This window comes from Protomyctophum bolini (assembly GCF_963924005.1).
Source record: "Protomyctophum bolini genome assembly, chromosome: 20".
Lineage (NCBI taxonomy): Eukaryota > Metazoa > Chordata > Actinopteri > Myctophiformes > Myctophidae > Protomyctophum > Protomyctophum bolini.
The window spans coordinates 31,480,313-31,496,264 of NC_137881.1; the positions used below are offsets into that span (position 1 = coordinate 31,480,313).

The window sequence follows — 15,952 nt, forward strand, 5'->3', positions numbered from 1 at the left end:
AGCAGCAGTACACTCTACAGCAGGGGTGTCCAAACTATTTTCAAAGGGGGCCATATTAGAAAATATTAAAACACCCAAGGGCCAACCAACTATATCTCCTGACATAATGTAGCGTCGGACTAGTCTATAACAAAGTCACATAATGTAGCGTCGGACTAGTCTATAACAAAGTCACATAATGTAGCGTCGGACTAGTCTATAACAAAGTCACATAATGTAGCGTCGGACTAGTCTATAACAAAGTCACATAATGTAGCGTCGGACTAGTCTATAACAAAGTCACATATACATGTGCATCGCATTTAAATGATTCTATTGAACTCATCATATCATCATCAATATTTCAAATCAATGGTCTTTTATCGGGTGTGTGCTATGAACAAAAGGTGTCTCTCAGCCTTTTTTCAGCCATATGTCACATTACCAAATGTAACCAGAGGAGCAACGTAAAAATAATAATACAAGGAAGAAGGAACAAGGAACACTTGAAAATTATATTCTGGGAAATGCCCAGGTTAAAAAACGCCTCCCCCTAGCCAGCCGGGGCGCCTGATGGAGGGGAAAGGAACTGGTTCCTTCCACGCACTACGTCCAACCTTTTTTCAGCCATATGTCACATTACCAAATGTAACCAGAGGAGCAACGTAAAAATAATAATACAAGGAAGAAGGAACAAGGAACACTTGAAAATTATATTCTGGGAAATGCCCAGGTTAAAAAACGCCTCCCCCTAGCCAGCCGGGGCGCCTGATGGAGGGGAAAGGAACTGGTTCCTTCCACGCACTACGTCCAACCAGTGAAACTCCCCCCTGTCAGGTGTAAAGGAGCAACTTGGACACTCAGGCATGAAGGAAGCATGAGTTCAAGTCCGTTGCTCTCCCCATGTCCCCCATATATAGGGACTAGGTTGGTGGAGGGTGTGTAGAGCCCAGGATCACATTAAATAATTGACACACGGGTGAAAAATGGGTTACAATATCACAGGATAAAAAATAAAAAATACTGTACTGTTGGGCGGGGCCGTTCATAATACAATTGAGGTATGAAGCTGCGGGCCGCATGACATTTATCCCAGGGCCGCATTTGGCCCGCGGGCCACACTTTGGACACCCCTGCTCTACAGGCTACAGCTCTGTCAGAAGCCCAAACCCAAATTAATCGAATGAAGAAGCCGCTTATATCGCTTTTGCTCCATGGATGGGACATTTAGATGTAAAAGCTATCGGATGGACGCGTGGATAGCGGCATGGCTGTGTGCAATGAGAGGGAAAGGATCCATATATGACCAACGTTAGCTTCCATGCTAGCTGCTTCAGTTTAACATGTCTCACAGGACACCTGAGACGCAGTGATTTTACCAGCACGAAGCTGTCAAGCTTCTCGATGTGAAACATACTGAAGTAGCAAGCTTTAGAATTCCGTGGTCAGACAATGGTCTGCCCCAACCTAGTCATGTGAAATGTTTCCCCCATAATAAAGTTTTTTTTTTCTTTTCTCATGCCCAGCCATGTAAAGTACATTTGAGTATTCATATACACACTGAAGACACTTTATATAGGCACTTGCTGCCTATCACCTGCCTATATATCACTGTTGGGATAAAAAAGTTGTATTGCTTAAAGGGGAATACCACTAATTTTCAACATTTTTCTATGGAGTTGTGTGCACTGGAAATAATAAAAAGTCCCCCCATTCTGTGTTGCCTATAAACTGGAGGTCTGAAAAAAACAGTAACATTATGAAGTACATTTTTGTGATGTCACTGAGATGTACTTCATAATGTTACTGATTTCTTTTCAGACCACCAGTTCTAGGCAACACAGAATGGGGGGGGGGACTTTCTTATTATATCCACACAACAACTCTAAGGTATATTAATGACAGTAAAATGTTGAAAATGAGTGGAATGAGTGGAAAAAAGGTTTCTCACTGTTCTCGGGTTAAATATTGATATGCGATTAAAATGCGATTAATCGAGATTAATTAATTACAAAGCCTCTGATTAATTAGATTTTTTTAATCAAGTCCCAGCTCTAATATATATATAATATATATATATATATATATATATATATATATATATATATATATATATAAAACGTTTTCCTCTTCTTAACTATGACACACCCCAAATGGGATTGCCAGCCTTGGAAGCCTTTAAGTCTGTCAATGGGTTTCTAATAAATATTTAACCAATGCAAACTATTAACAAGACAGTTATGAACTGTGTAAGTACAGCAAAACCCTATTTTTGTCAGTGCCTTACCCCTTCTTTGCCCTTTTTACTATTTTGAAAAACATTTTTGAATAGTTCAAATAGATGATAATACAATCTCAGAACGTGTTGATCGGCAAGTTGAACAATTTAAAAATGCTTTTCAAAAAAAGTAAAAAACAAAAAGAAGAAAAAAAGACGAGGTAAGACGGGGTAAAGCACTGACAAAAATAGATAACACAACACAAAACGATAACACACAAAAAGTCCTGCAGGGGACTTGTTTCCATCCTGGTCTGTATTAACCCTAGAACACTAAACATCCTTTTCGTCACACCATCACTAAACTCAGGTATATTTTACCCAATGTTAAAAACACACACACACACACACACACACACACACACACACACACACACACACACGCAAAGTAGATATTATGGGGGGCCCTACTCATAGGGGAGCAAAGTCGGTGAAAAATTATAATAATGGAGCTGGGACCCTTTTATCCACTCATTTCTGGGACATGAAATGAGAGAGGGAAAAAAATTACTCTCACTAAACACGAGTGAAATTCACCTGAACACCTGCCTGTGGAAAGTAAAAAACAGGGATGTGGGCAGGGAAACAAACCTACGTTCTATGATGTCACTGAGCACGAGCATCATGGAGGTACTGAAAGACCCACCCCCACCTCAGAGAATATAATGTGTGCAAAAAAGAAAATCTAAAATATGCCACCGACAAGCCACAGACACATTTGTCCGTGTATACGGGCAAATCGATGACCCCTGGTTACTTTCCAGAAGAAGAAAAAAGCCTCTTGTGACGCGTTCTTCTTTTGCACAACACTGTCATGCGATAAACTAATATATGGAAATATGGATATGCTTGCCTGACAAGAGATGATGAACATACTCTGAGCTCTTTAGAAAAATAAGCAAGTTTAGATGCCTTAATTAGCCTAGAGGAAGTGAGAAATTGAATGAACTTAAACTTAAACAGTGCTGCTAATCCTGGATGCTTGCCAGACACAGATTTTTGATGCCTGTTGTCAGTAACAGCCTGAAATGAAAGACAAACGGTGCAGATAAACCTGGATGCTTACCAGACGCAGACGGTTGTTGTTGTTGTGCAGAGTCTGAAATTCAAAGCAAAGAAAGCCATTCGTAAGGAAGTCTCATCAGTACACAGCACAGATTAATATGGAGCATTTCCGTGCAGCATATAATACTGTACAGTTATGTCATGCTGCGTTCACTCGGGCAGATGCAAAGGCTATTCATTTTCAATGGAAGCCAGCGACATGAAGATAGTACAAACAAGTTGTGCTGGTTTCAACTTCAGATACGACGATACAAAGCGACAAATACGCTGTGTACTGTATAGGTTTATTGCATCTTTGTATCTTTTGCATCTGCCAGCTGTGAACGCAGCATCATGCATGCACTTTAAAGCATTTGCATTCGTGAGTGAGTGACACTGATGGCACAATACATACAATATACTATACACGTTCTACCCATGTATGCACAGACACACACACACACACACACACACACACACACACACACACACACACACACACACACACACGCACACACACACACACACACACACACACACACACACGCAAAACAAACAGTTAAAATGTACAGCCAACACAATAAGTATTTAAAATGTACATGGGAGTTCAAACAGAAAGACACTAATGGTTTACACATACATTACAGCAGAAGCAGTAGTTCATACTGATTAGTACACACGCCAGAGAGAAAACAAAGTTACCAGTTTAGAACAAAATTTAAAATAATTAAGAAAAGACACCTCAGCTTTACCTTGGAACAGCAGGGCGACCAACAGGCATAGCCTATGGAGGGCCATGTTTGCTTTGTGTTGGCTGCAGGTGGTCTTCACCCTTAAATATAACTCTTCCTGCTTAACTCCGCCCACACACCTGCACCTTGCATCCTCTACCCTCCATTCGGACACTTGGTCACTCCCTCAATCCATCAAAAGCCATTCTCAAGAGACATTCACTTCCATAGCTATGTATATAGATTAACACCTACTGTACCGTATACTATAGGCTTCTATTTAAGGATACCCCCCCCCCCCAACTTAATTGGAAATATTTTCTTTCACATCAGGACAATTGATCATTAGGCCATTAGATCGTTTAACGTCTGGGAGATAGTAGGGTTATAATTGTTTAAACTTTAAACAATAACCCAAACCATCTCCCAGACTCCTCCCTCAGTCAGTGTTCAATGGAGTTTGAATGGATGTAGAATAATGTGCAAGATGTAATTTGCATGTGATGGAAATGTATTAAATTTACTATTTCCTCTCTCTCACACTTAAGCCAGTGTGCCAGTGATTACCCTCCCCTGTGCCAATGTTGGACTTTCCTGACTGGTAGAACTGGTTGCATGTGTTTTGTACACAAATGGCAGTGTCAGCGTGAGAACAGACATAAGTTCACATATCACATATCATATGATCCTGTAATTGATTATACTGTAAGCCGAAGAAATGTCGCCATGTCAGTCTTGGTGACATAGCCTACTGTATCGGCCGTCACGCAGGTATTATCACTTTATGCTCATATGACAACGAATGCATGTACACTCCACTGCAGCACTGCTCCACTCTCACTAGTATGAAGTTACACGACCCCTTACCGTACATCACATTCCCTATCTGCTGTATCGTGCTTCTAAGTGTTTTCTCTTTTGTACAAGATACTGTGTACTCTCTCTTCCGCCTCGTCGATATTATGGGGTGAACAGATTAGATTATCTACAGTATTTTCATTGTGTTTGTGTTGTGTGTGCGTGTGTGTGTGTGTGTGTGTCTGTGTCTTGAAGGAGTAGGGTTACGACGGCGGTGGCTCAGGGGTAGAGTGCCTGGATGCCTTAACCGCAAGGTGCCAGTTCGAACCCGGGCTCCCCCAAAGTTACTGTCGAAGTGTCCTTGAGCAAGACACTGAATGCCTTGCATGGTTTCCGCTGCCATCGGTGTATAAATGGGTGAATGTAATGCACAATCTATGTAGTAAATGCGCCTTGGATAAAAGCGTTATATAAATGCACCATTTACCATGTCTGACAAACTGGTTGTACCATCATGTCAGTAGCATGACTCAACATAACACATTGAAATGACAGTTCTGGACTATTGTGCTCATTTGACATATATCATATGTCATGCAAAACAAAGACATATTTCCCTCTCTCATCATGTGCTGCAAAAGAATGTTAAGGGCATTACATGGCGTGATGCATATCAGAGCGCCTTCATGTTGGACTTAATTTCAAAGTCATGGGAGTGGTTGGACAGAGGTTGCGTAAAATGCGTACAAATTTAAGCCAGGTGATCAGTACAAATTGGTCACTGGATTAATTATAAGACGGGTGTTTGGGAGGAGGCGAGTTAATTATTCAGAATCTCAACAAAAGACATGAAAGAAACAGAGGGGGAATCAAGCGTATGGCGCCGTGTGGTGTGGGTAGGGCAACATGTCATGACCACAGGGGCTACAAGCTCTACAGATCTACAAGCTCACACTATTTTTAAATAGTAAAAAATGCCAAAAAGGTTTAAGCATAAAGCCCAAACCACACCAAAGGGTCGGGTCGGGACATGGTCCCACATGGTCTCGAGGTGTATACTGAGAGGCCAGTATCCACCTGAAACGATGTTGTGCCAGGGAACCCCAGGAGAGAAGATTTGTTTTAAACCATTTCTAATTGATTCAGAAACTACAGATCAGCCATTTTTAAGTAGACCTAGTAAGTATTAAATAGGATTACTGTGGTTAATCTGATTCTGATACTGTGGTTTTTTTTTTTTTTTTTAAATAGTTTTTATCCCAAGATTTTGTAACCCATTTTTCACCCCTGTGTCAATCATCTACTGTGATCCTGGGCTCTACACACCCTCCACCAACCTGGGGAGAGCAACGGAATTAACTCATGCTTCCTTCATGCTTGAGTGTCCAAGTTGCTCCTTTACACCTGAAAAGGGGGAGTTTCCCTGGTTGGACGTAGTGCGTGAAAGGAACACATTATTCCAACCAGTTCCTTTCCCCTCCATCAGGCGCCCCGGCTGGCCAGGGGGAGGCAGTTTAGAGACCAGGATTACTGCATGTTTTTGTGAGGGTACCTACCCTAGGGGACACGGGGAGAAGATGCAAACTCCACACAGAAAGGCCCTTTCGCCAACCCCGCCTTCGGGTATGGGCACTGATGACGCGGAGGAGGAAACACGCCGCCAGCAACCACAGTGCCCCGAGCGGGAATCGAACACAGGACCTTCTAGCTGTGAGGCGACAGCACTACCAACTGTGCCACCGTGCACTCTGATGCTGTGTTAACACATTTGCTGCAGGGGACCCCTGGAGCCCCCTCAAGGACCCTAGGGGTCCCCGGTCCCCACTTTCACATATTACACCAAATCACCATGCCTACATTTTCCTCATTAGTGGCTCTGACCTGATATCAATATTGTAATTACAGTTGACTTTCTGTGCGATTGCAGAGATTCATATGAGACAGACAAAGTTTGCAAATGGACATTGGAATAAAAGTAAAACTTTAATAGTTTAGCTGCATTCAACATATCTTCATAAGAAATTAAGATTTTATTTTTTACTTATAGTAGTTGCAATTTGACCCCCAGGGCTAGAGTGAACATATTCCCTTATGTTAAAGCCACATTGTGCAATATTTAATAGACACATTGGATTGTCAAGGTGCTTGTTTTTATGTTGAGTTTGAGACCGTTTTGAGCCTGTGGTAGGTTTTATGTTACATGGTGGACCACAATGGAAACAAGCTTTTGCTTTTTTTGTGTATAGTCCATGTTGATGTTTTCTAAATAGATTTTTATTTTTTTTAAACTGCCAATCCAATAAAGTTATCTATCTATCTATCTATCTATCTATCTATCTATCTATCTATCTATCGCACAATGGGGCTTTAAGCAACGAAATCCACACAATAAAATAAGCAATGTAAAGAGAGGTTTCCCTATGGCCAACGTAACTTAACGTAATGCAACTTGGTGCCTTGAAAAGCCCTTATGCAAAACCAGCCACACTGTAGAGCATCAGTGCGAGAGTTAAGACATACATGAAGTACGTGAAATGGACGGTGTTAGGGCCGCCACAAAAGAGACTCTCACACGGTTTAATGGGTGGTGGTGGGCGTGTGGTCCACCCCGGTGGGTATACGGGGTCATGGGTGGTCATGGGTGGCCACGGTGGGTATGTGGTGGCTGGCCCCGGGGATGGTTCAGGGGGTGGGTATGTGGTGGCTGGCCCCGGGGATGGTTCAGGCTCATAGGTGGGCATGGGTGGTTGTGTAGGACACTGGAAACCCACGTCGGTGTCCATGCCGTCGGACATGAACCTAACGAAGCCTGGCGGGTCAGAGGTGACGTGCATGCTGATCCAGTCCTGGTAGCGCGACACGCGGGCGTAGACTCCCGGGATGTTGGGCAGGGCGCAGCCCCGGCCGAAGCTCACCACCCCGGACTGGACCCAGCGTGGTAGACTCACCACGCTAATCATGTGGCTCACCATCGGCCCGCCAGAGTCTCCCTGAGAAAATGAGAGATTCATGATGTCGTTTATAATAAGTTATACGCTTTTTTTCCCTTTGTTTCCTTACCCCCTAGAATTACTAAACATCTTTTTTGTAAGACGCACGGACGCGGGAAGCGAACGCAGCTCGTAAATTGCAATAACAACAATTTGAATAAATTACATACTTTTTTTAAGGTTTTTTTAAGTTCTCCTTTTTTTTTAAGTTACGTTTTTGTGTGTGTGTGTGTGTGTGTGTGTATTTGTTTTGGTTTTCTTGTGTGTGATACAGCTGTGCGCTCTGGTGGCGGGCCGGTGGTGTTACAGCGTGACACACACAGACACACAGACAGACAGTCAGACAGACAGACAGACAGACAGACAGACAGACAGACAGTTTAGGCCAGCTTCTATAGTTAGTGCTCACTGTGTTCGCAACTAAACACGGGTATATTTTACCCATATTCCATGAAAAATATTTCTCATAAAAAAAATGAAGTACACCAATACATGGTATCTTGAGGTAGGTCTACTCTCTTTAATATTTCATCATGACTTTGACTTGTAAAAAAAAATAAGTTTATTGTTTAGTGTTCTCTATGGTTAATAGTTAAAAAGTGTGGAATTAAAATGCACCAATGGAAGTTAGATCGGGACAAAATCTGCTCATATGTGAAGCGAGCTGGGACTCGATTTTAAAAAAAAATCGAATTAATCAGAGGCTTTGTAGTTAATTAATCTCGATTAATCGCATTTTTATCGCATATCAATATTCAACCCGAGAACAGCGAGAAACCTTTATTTTCAAATGTTTTCTGGTATCCCAGTGAATCAATGAATAGTGACTACAGGATACCACTCATTTTCAACATTTTATTGTCATTAATATACCTGTTGTGGAAATAATAATAAAAATTCACCCTATTCTGTGTTGCCTAGAACTGGAGGTCTGAAAACATCACAGTGACATCACAAAGCTGTACTTCATATTGTTACTGTTTTTTGTCAGACCTCCAGTTCTAGGCAACACAAAATGGGGTGACTTTTTATTATTTCCAGTTTTCCACACAAATAGAAAAATGTTGAAAATGAGTGGTATTACACCCCAGGTGAATAGGGAAAAAAAGTTAAATAATAGCTATCACAATGAAACTTCTCCAGTTGATTACTTATATTAAAAATAAGATTTTTTGTATTACAAGTTTTCTGAAATTATATGTTTAAATATGCAAATTGGGCATTTTATGCGCTAATTTGCATACATTTCGGGACGATAAATCTGAAGATCGGATAAAGCCAGGTTCAAAATTATCATTTCATTTTGTTGACACATTAGAGACAAAGAAAATTACAGATGGGATTTTTGATATCTCCAATTATCACTCCACAAATCAGAAAATAGTGTCAACAGGCATACAAAACCCAATTTTCGGCATGTTTTTAGGTATAAAATGTGATGTAAATCAGGCTGTGAATGATATATCAACAAATCCATCTCTAAATGTCTGCGGAATATAGTTATAATAAGACTGTAACGTTTAGTGTATGTGAGTTCAACTGAAGTGGAGATTCTTTGTCAAAGGTATGAGGAAAAGTTATTTTGCGAAAACGGCCTTTAAAGATTTGTATTGTAAAATTCCAAAACGTTTTATTTGAAGCCACTATTTGGGGACAAAATTTCTCATCCAAACCTTGGCAACAACATATAATGGCATATATCATTGGAAAGGTCTGTGTGGCAGTTCAGCCTGCCACTGAGACTGAATGGCTAAAGTTTGAATTATTTATTGTGTATGTTGCAGAGAATTATATTATTTTGGGATGTGTATGTAAATGAGATGATGATGATGATGATGCTTGATTGATTGATAATTGGTTGACTCCATTGTAGGGAGCAACTATCAGCTGTGGGGTGTGGGGAACATACCAACAGTATGAGGGTTTGTTTAGAGTACTCTGATTTATCATTGTGTATATTATGTGGATAATGTGTGGAATATTAGGTAACACTTTAAATGTGTGTATATGAAATGTGGTGTCTCTGGACATTGAGTAACGGGAAATTGTGGAATCAATTTAGGGTTGGTATGGTCCGTGGGAGGGGCTTAGCCTATATAAGTAGGGAGACTTCCCACTGCCAGTCAGTCAAAGCAGGACTGCAGAGGTGTGAGGACCGAGGGGCTGACTGTGGTCTGATCCAAATATGGTCACTTCCTTTGTACCGACAACCAATCATGAAAATAGAGATGGTGGATTTTCACCCAGAAAAACGAGCTGTCATTGGCTAAAATAAACTATCAAAATAAACATCTAAATCTGTATTTTTAATGTGTATTTTGCTTTAGTTTGAATGAAAACATGTTTAGGAAGCAAAATAGCAAAAAAAAAAAAAAACAGATAATCAAGTGCAGCAAGTGCCTGTATAAAGTGTCTATGAATACTCAAATGTGCTTTACATGGGGCATGAGAAAACAAATACAAACTACTTTATTAGGGGGGAAACACTTGGACAAAGGTGGAATGAACGGTGGAATGAACTAGCTGCGGGGAGTGCATTTCACATGGGGTTGGGGGCTTGGCCGCAGACCATTGTCTGACCACGGACCTTCACACTTTCTGCTTCAGTATGTTTCCAATCGCATACTGTCTTGCTTGACAGTATGTGAAATCTCCGCGAGCCTCGATCTGCAAGCCTCTACTCTGCGAGACAGCTAAAGCAGCTAGCATGGAGGCTAACCTTGCGGTCATATATGGCTTATGGATGCTTTCCCTCTGACATTGCACACAACCATGCTGCGATCCACGCGTCCACATCCGATAGCTTTTGAATCTAAATGTCCCATCCACGAAGCAAAAGCTTCTTCATTCGAGTTGTTTGGGTGTTGTTATCTGACGGAGCTGTAGTGTAGAGTGAACTGGACTGCTGCCGCTGCGAGGGGGCTCCTCCTCGCCCTGCAAGCATAGACTGTACAAAATAGCCTGCAAGCCGGTGCAGCAGCCAAATGAGCCTATTCAGTACTAGAAATGCGCCCAGTGAGAAATGTTCCGCCGTGAAAAAAAAAGGTGCGATTAAATGCGTTAATTTTTTTAACGTGTTCATTTTTCTGTAGTTAATTAATCTCAATTAACGCGTTAAAGTCCCGGGCCCTAGTTATGATTAAATGAAACGTCTTTGCAGATACAATGGGGTGCCAGAGAGAGAAAGTTTGATAGAAGCAGGGGTGTAGTGGGGGGGGGGGGGGGACGCGGGGGACGCGGGGGAGCGACATACGTCACGTACCCCCCACTTCTCTCACGCCTAAAATTATTTTAGGACAAAAATATGTTTTTTGACTTGTATTTACTTTTATGGATATGATTAAGCATGGTAAACCCGGTTTCTAAACAGGCTATAGACGTCTGTCTGCATGTCTTATAGTGAGTGTCTGCGTGTGTTGCGCACGTGCATGTGTGCGCACACATGTCCCCCCACTTCTAAATGTATAGCACTACAACACTGGATAGAAGGATATGATAGACAGAGAAAAAGTATGATTTGTCACCTGACAGGAGTCCTTTCCTCCTTCATTGAGGCCAGCACAAAGCATGTTGTCTGTGATGTCATAGTAGCTGCATGTACACTGCTGGTTCCCCACGACCGGCACATCGACTTCCTGAAGGTTCTGGGGAGAGGCCAGTGGAACTATATTGGAAGAGAGGAAAAGGGACTCATTTGTCTTAGTCTGTTACGAGTAAGAGTAATTCAGAATTCAAAATGTACTTGAGCAAAAGTACAAAAGTATAGTGGCATCAAAATGTACCGTAAAGTAGTAAAAGTACCAACATTTTAAGTAATCATTATACAGAATGTATTAAAGATCATTTGAAAATAGCAGATCTACAAGCTCACAATGCGTCGCATCGCGAGGCAGAGTGAGCTTATAGATTGGCCGTTTCCAAATGGCCGAAATCCACAAAGTAACTATAGTAACTAAAGCTTTCAAATACATGTAGTGGAGTAAAAGTACAATATTTTTGATCCTAGAAGTAAAAGTATTGGACATACTCAAATAAACTACAAATACCTCAAAATTGTATACTTTCCACCACTGACTTCAAGGTGTGTTCTCTAACATATAGTCGAACATGCAACAGTCCGACAACATAATGTTGTTGCATAATGTCATGCCATGCATTATGCTGGTGAAAGCCCTATACACACACACCGTCTGCGAACGCCGCGCGTCAAAACAGCCGCCTCCGTTATGTTCAATGAACCTATCCCTATGACCGGCGGCGTCCGACAAGCGCTCACGCCTCGCTTGACGCTCCGATACTACGCCACTGTTCTATTCCGTGTCGCCGCGCACCCGGTGTGTGTTAAGGCTTAAGACTCACCAACGGCTTTCCTGTGAGGTCAGGGTTAGGTTTCGGGTTTTGCGTAGGATGTCTGTCGGACTATAATGTCACTAATGTGGACCAAACACATGCATGCACCCGCTTTTATTACTCACCACCACTACCTTCCGTCCCCCAGCCAGTCACCCAGCTCATGGTTCCACTGTAGAAGGTGCTGTTCGTCGCCGCCAGACAGACCGGGCGGATGTACGGCGTGAAGGTGACGGGGTGGGAGAGCCTCAGCAGAGCCATGTCGTTGTCATGCGACATCTGGCCGTCGTACTGAGGATGGTTGATGATCTGCACCACTGTGCGGTTCACCTCATTGGGGTTCATCAATTCTTGGGACTGGCGGCCCAAGAAGATCATATACTTCTCATTGGGATCAATGCTGCAAGAGAGTGTGTGGAGGAGGGGGTAACAATGAATGATATGAGGTATATGCACATACATAAAGTGAGTGGTAAATCGAGTGGCAAAGTGAGTTTATAAGCTTGGATGTATGGGCTGTCAAGGCCAGAAAGTAGTTTTTTTTGGCCACTTCCTGGTATGATGATGATTTCACACACGCACATGCAAAACGCACACAACACCCTTTAGGTATAATGAACACTGATAGTTATGTGGACTAGGGATTCAACTATCGATTTTCTTCTTGGGGATTATTCTATACATTTGCAATTCATTTAACTTAAACATTGTGATAGCATGTCACATCGCAATGCCGTGTGAGCTTGTAAATCAGCAATTTTCAAAAATGTTGGATCTTTTTACTTTAATGACGTGCAAGAAACAAGGATGTATTATTAATCATTTCAGTTAATTAATCGATAATGCAATGCAATACATGATATGTCTCACTTTTGGAAGCAGTGGGCAGCGGACAGCACCCATTCACTGTTGATGAGGGAACCTCCGCAGAAATGACCGTAGTAAGGCATCTGTATGCTGACCTGCCATGGCCAGCTGCCAGGCGGCGCGGTCTCCCCTCCGACGATCTTCTGGTTCATGGGAGCCTGGCCGCACACTTAACAAAACAATAATCATCACCTTCAGTATACACAGGATGTGTGTTATCACTTCTACTAGTTTGGGATGGGACCATAATCGTTATTATCATTTATCGCGATTAAATCGCTCACAATAATCATACTGCGAGAAGATTCAAATGTATGGTGAAATTGTCCTCCATCACATGCTAGGATTAATTAGCTTTTGCTGAGCTGCAAATTCAATACTAATTCAATACCACTTAGATGCTCTATACTTGATCAAACGGAGCACATTTGCTACACTCTTTTCTTTTCTTTTCACTCACGCAAATCGATTCACCAAAAATGGAATATCTTGAAGCCCACAGCGTGTTGCAACGCAACACCTTGTATGCTTGTAGTTTGGGGGGGAAACCTTCCTCCCAGAATAGGGATGCTGGGCATCATCACTGAGCATCATGGAGGTACAGAAAGACCCACCCACCTCAGAAAATAATCACCATTATAATGGTGTGCAAAAAATAAAATCTAAAATATGCCACCGACACGTCTTTGCCGCAATCACATTTGTTACTTTCAAGAAAACAATTGCCTTTTGTGACGCGTTCTTCTGTTGCACAACACTGTCATGCGATCAACTAATATTATGGAAATATGGAGACGCTTATTGCCTGACGAGATTGGCCTATAGAGGAAGTGAGAAATTGAATGAGCCTAAACTTAAACCGTGCTGCTAATCCTGGATGCTTGCTGTTGTGAGTAGAGTATAACAGCCTGAAATGAAAGACAAACGGTGCAGATAAACCTGGATGCTTACCAGACGCAGACAGTTCTTGTGAGTAACAGCCTGAAATTCAAAGCAAAGAAAGACATTTGTAAGTACACAGCATAGTTTAATATGTGCAGCATACAGTATGTGTCAGGCTGCGTTCACACAGTCAGATGCAAAAGCTATTCATTTTCAATGGAAGCCAGCGACATGAAGATGCAAAGATACATCCGACGTTTGTAGCTGCTGCAAAATCTACAAAGCTATATAGGTTTGTGTCTTTTGCATCTGCCAGCTGTGACCACAGTATCATACATGTACTTCATTGCATTTTCATTCATGTGTGAGTGACACTGGACTTTTGGAGAATAAAATGTAACCGTGCAAAAAAGACACATCAACTCTTAATTGGACCAAATGCATTTGAAGAATATTAATTCCACATTCATTATAACTGTGACATTTAATTTCAGCAGGAAACAACCAGAAACCAAAAAAGTATTGTGAATCTCTTTCATCTACTTTGTTGTTTAATTCAATTCAGTTGGGGGGTCTGGGCCTAAGACAAATGATGTACCAAAGCCATTTCAGGCTATAGTACAAACAACTAGGAAACATTTATATTCTGCCAAATCAATGCAGCTCACAATAATGTGGTGCCATAGAGCGTCACAGCCCCGCCCCCTTTCATGACGACGCCAGGTCCAGGAAATAATTCCCAATGCATTTTCCCCATAGACATTAAAGTCTATGGGGAAAGTCAAAAGTATTTTTTAAGCGTCGTACCAAACCAACTCGGGTAGTGACAAATCATGACAACAAACACAATATTTTGGACCAAACAAATAATTACAAATCATGAGAGTAAATCAAAGGACAAGATTCTTGGGGAGAATCTCCTCCTTCGTTAACAAGAGAGCTCTCAGGACATTAGCTGGAGCTCTTATTGTTTGACTATGCTTGCACCTCCTGGTTCTCTAGCATCTTAATGACACAATAAACTAAGCTCCAGACCTCCCAAAACAAAATAATACGACTTATTTTAGGCCTAGGGCCCATGACCCACCTGTTTGCAACACATTTTGATAACATAGGTTGGCTCCGGGTAAGAAGACAGAGTCAAGCAATTGAAAATGGGACTGCCTTTAAAAATTGTGAATGCAGATCTGCCCTCCATGCCATCAGTGCCCATCTACTTAACTGATTACCTAAAAAAGGTGAGCAACTCCCACAGCCACAACACTAGAGGGAGTGTGAATAATGATCTGGTGCCACCGATCTTTAGAACAAATAATGGGTAAATTCACCTTCCACAACACTGCCACTCAGGTGTGGAATGCCTTGCCCCCTTCCCTCAAAACTAGCAAATCACTGGATCACCGGATGGAAACAAGACTGCAAGGTCTTTCTTCGGTGATGTCTTTTTGGCCAAATGTGCGTTACTGTACCCTGTACTGTTTTGCATCTTATTGTCTAATAAGATTATCAATCAATCAAAACAGGAAGTCCGTTTCAGTTGTAAACAAGCCACCATGACACTTTCCCAAAGTTACGTGCCCCCCCCCCCAAAAAAATGAATTAGAAACTAATGGTTCGAAGGTTCACTCAAAAATTCCTGACTAAGTTCAAGCCCTAAAAACAGGGCTAGGGTATAGCCCCCCCCCCCACACACACACACACACACACACACACACACACACACACACACGTTCAAGTTCAAATGTACAGCCAACACAATAAGATTAGTACACACACCAGGGAGGACAGAGAAAACAAAGTTTTACCTTGGAACAGCAGGGCGACCAACAGGCATAGCCTATGGAGGGCCATGTTTGCTTTGTGTTGGCTGCAGGTGGTCTTCACCCTTAAATATAACTCTTTCTGCTTAACTCCGCCCACACACCTGCATCTTGCATCCTTTACCCTCCATTCGGTCATTCTCTCAGACACTTGGTCTCTCCCTCAATCAATCAACACCCATTCTCAAGACATTCACTTCCATGTCTATGTAT

General features: G+C 42.0%; 1 protein-coding gene across 1 annotated transcript in view; it reads right to left on the reverse strand.

The window, feature by feature from the left end:
- LOC308335333 (transmembrane protease serine 9-like) overlaps positions 1–14,011 on the reverse strand; it is a 142,299-nt gene extending 128,288 nt beyond the window's left edge. Inside the window, exons 1-8 of the mRNA XM_080792351.1 lie at positions 13,989–14,011; positions 13,041–13,206; positions 12,296–12,570; positions 11,345–11,484; positions 7,305–7,820; positions 4,600–4,639; positions 4,054–4,218; positions 3,324–3,356 (exon numbers count right to left, since the gene is read on the reverse strand). Coding sequence (XP_080648477.1) covers positions 3,324–3,356; positions 4,054–4,218; positions 4,600–4,639; positions 7,305–7,820; positions 11,345–11,484; positions 12,296–12,570; positions 13,041–13,189 — 1,318 coding nt within the window. The 5' untranslated portion in view covers positions 13,190–13,206; positions 13,989–14,011. The remainder of the gene's footprint in view (positions 1–3,323; positions 3,357–4,053; positions 4,219–4,599; positions 4,640–7,304; positions 7,821–11,344; positions 11,485–12,295; positions 12,571–13,040; positions 13,207–13,988) is intronic.
- Between the last annotated feature and the right edge of the window lie 1,941 nt (positions 14,012–15,952).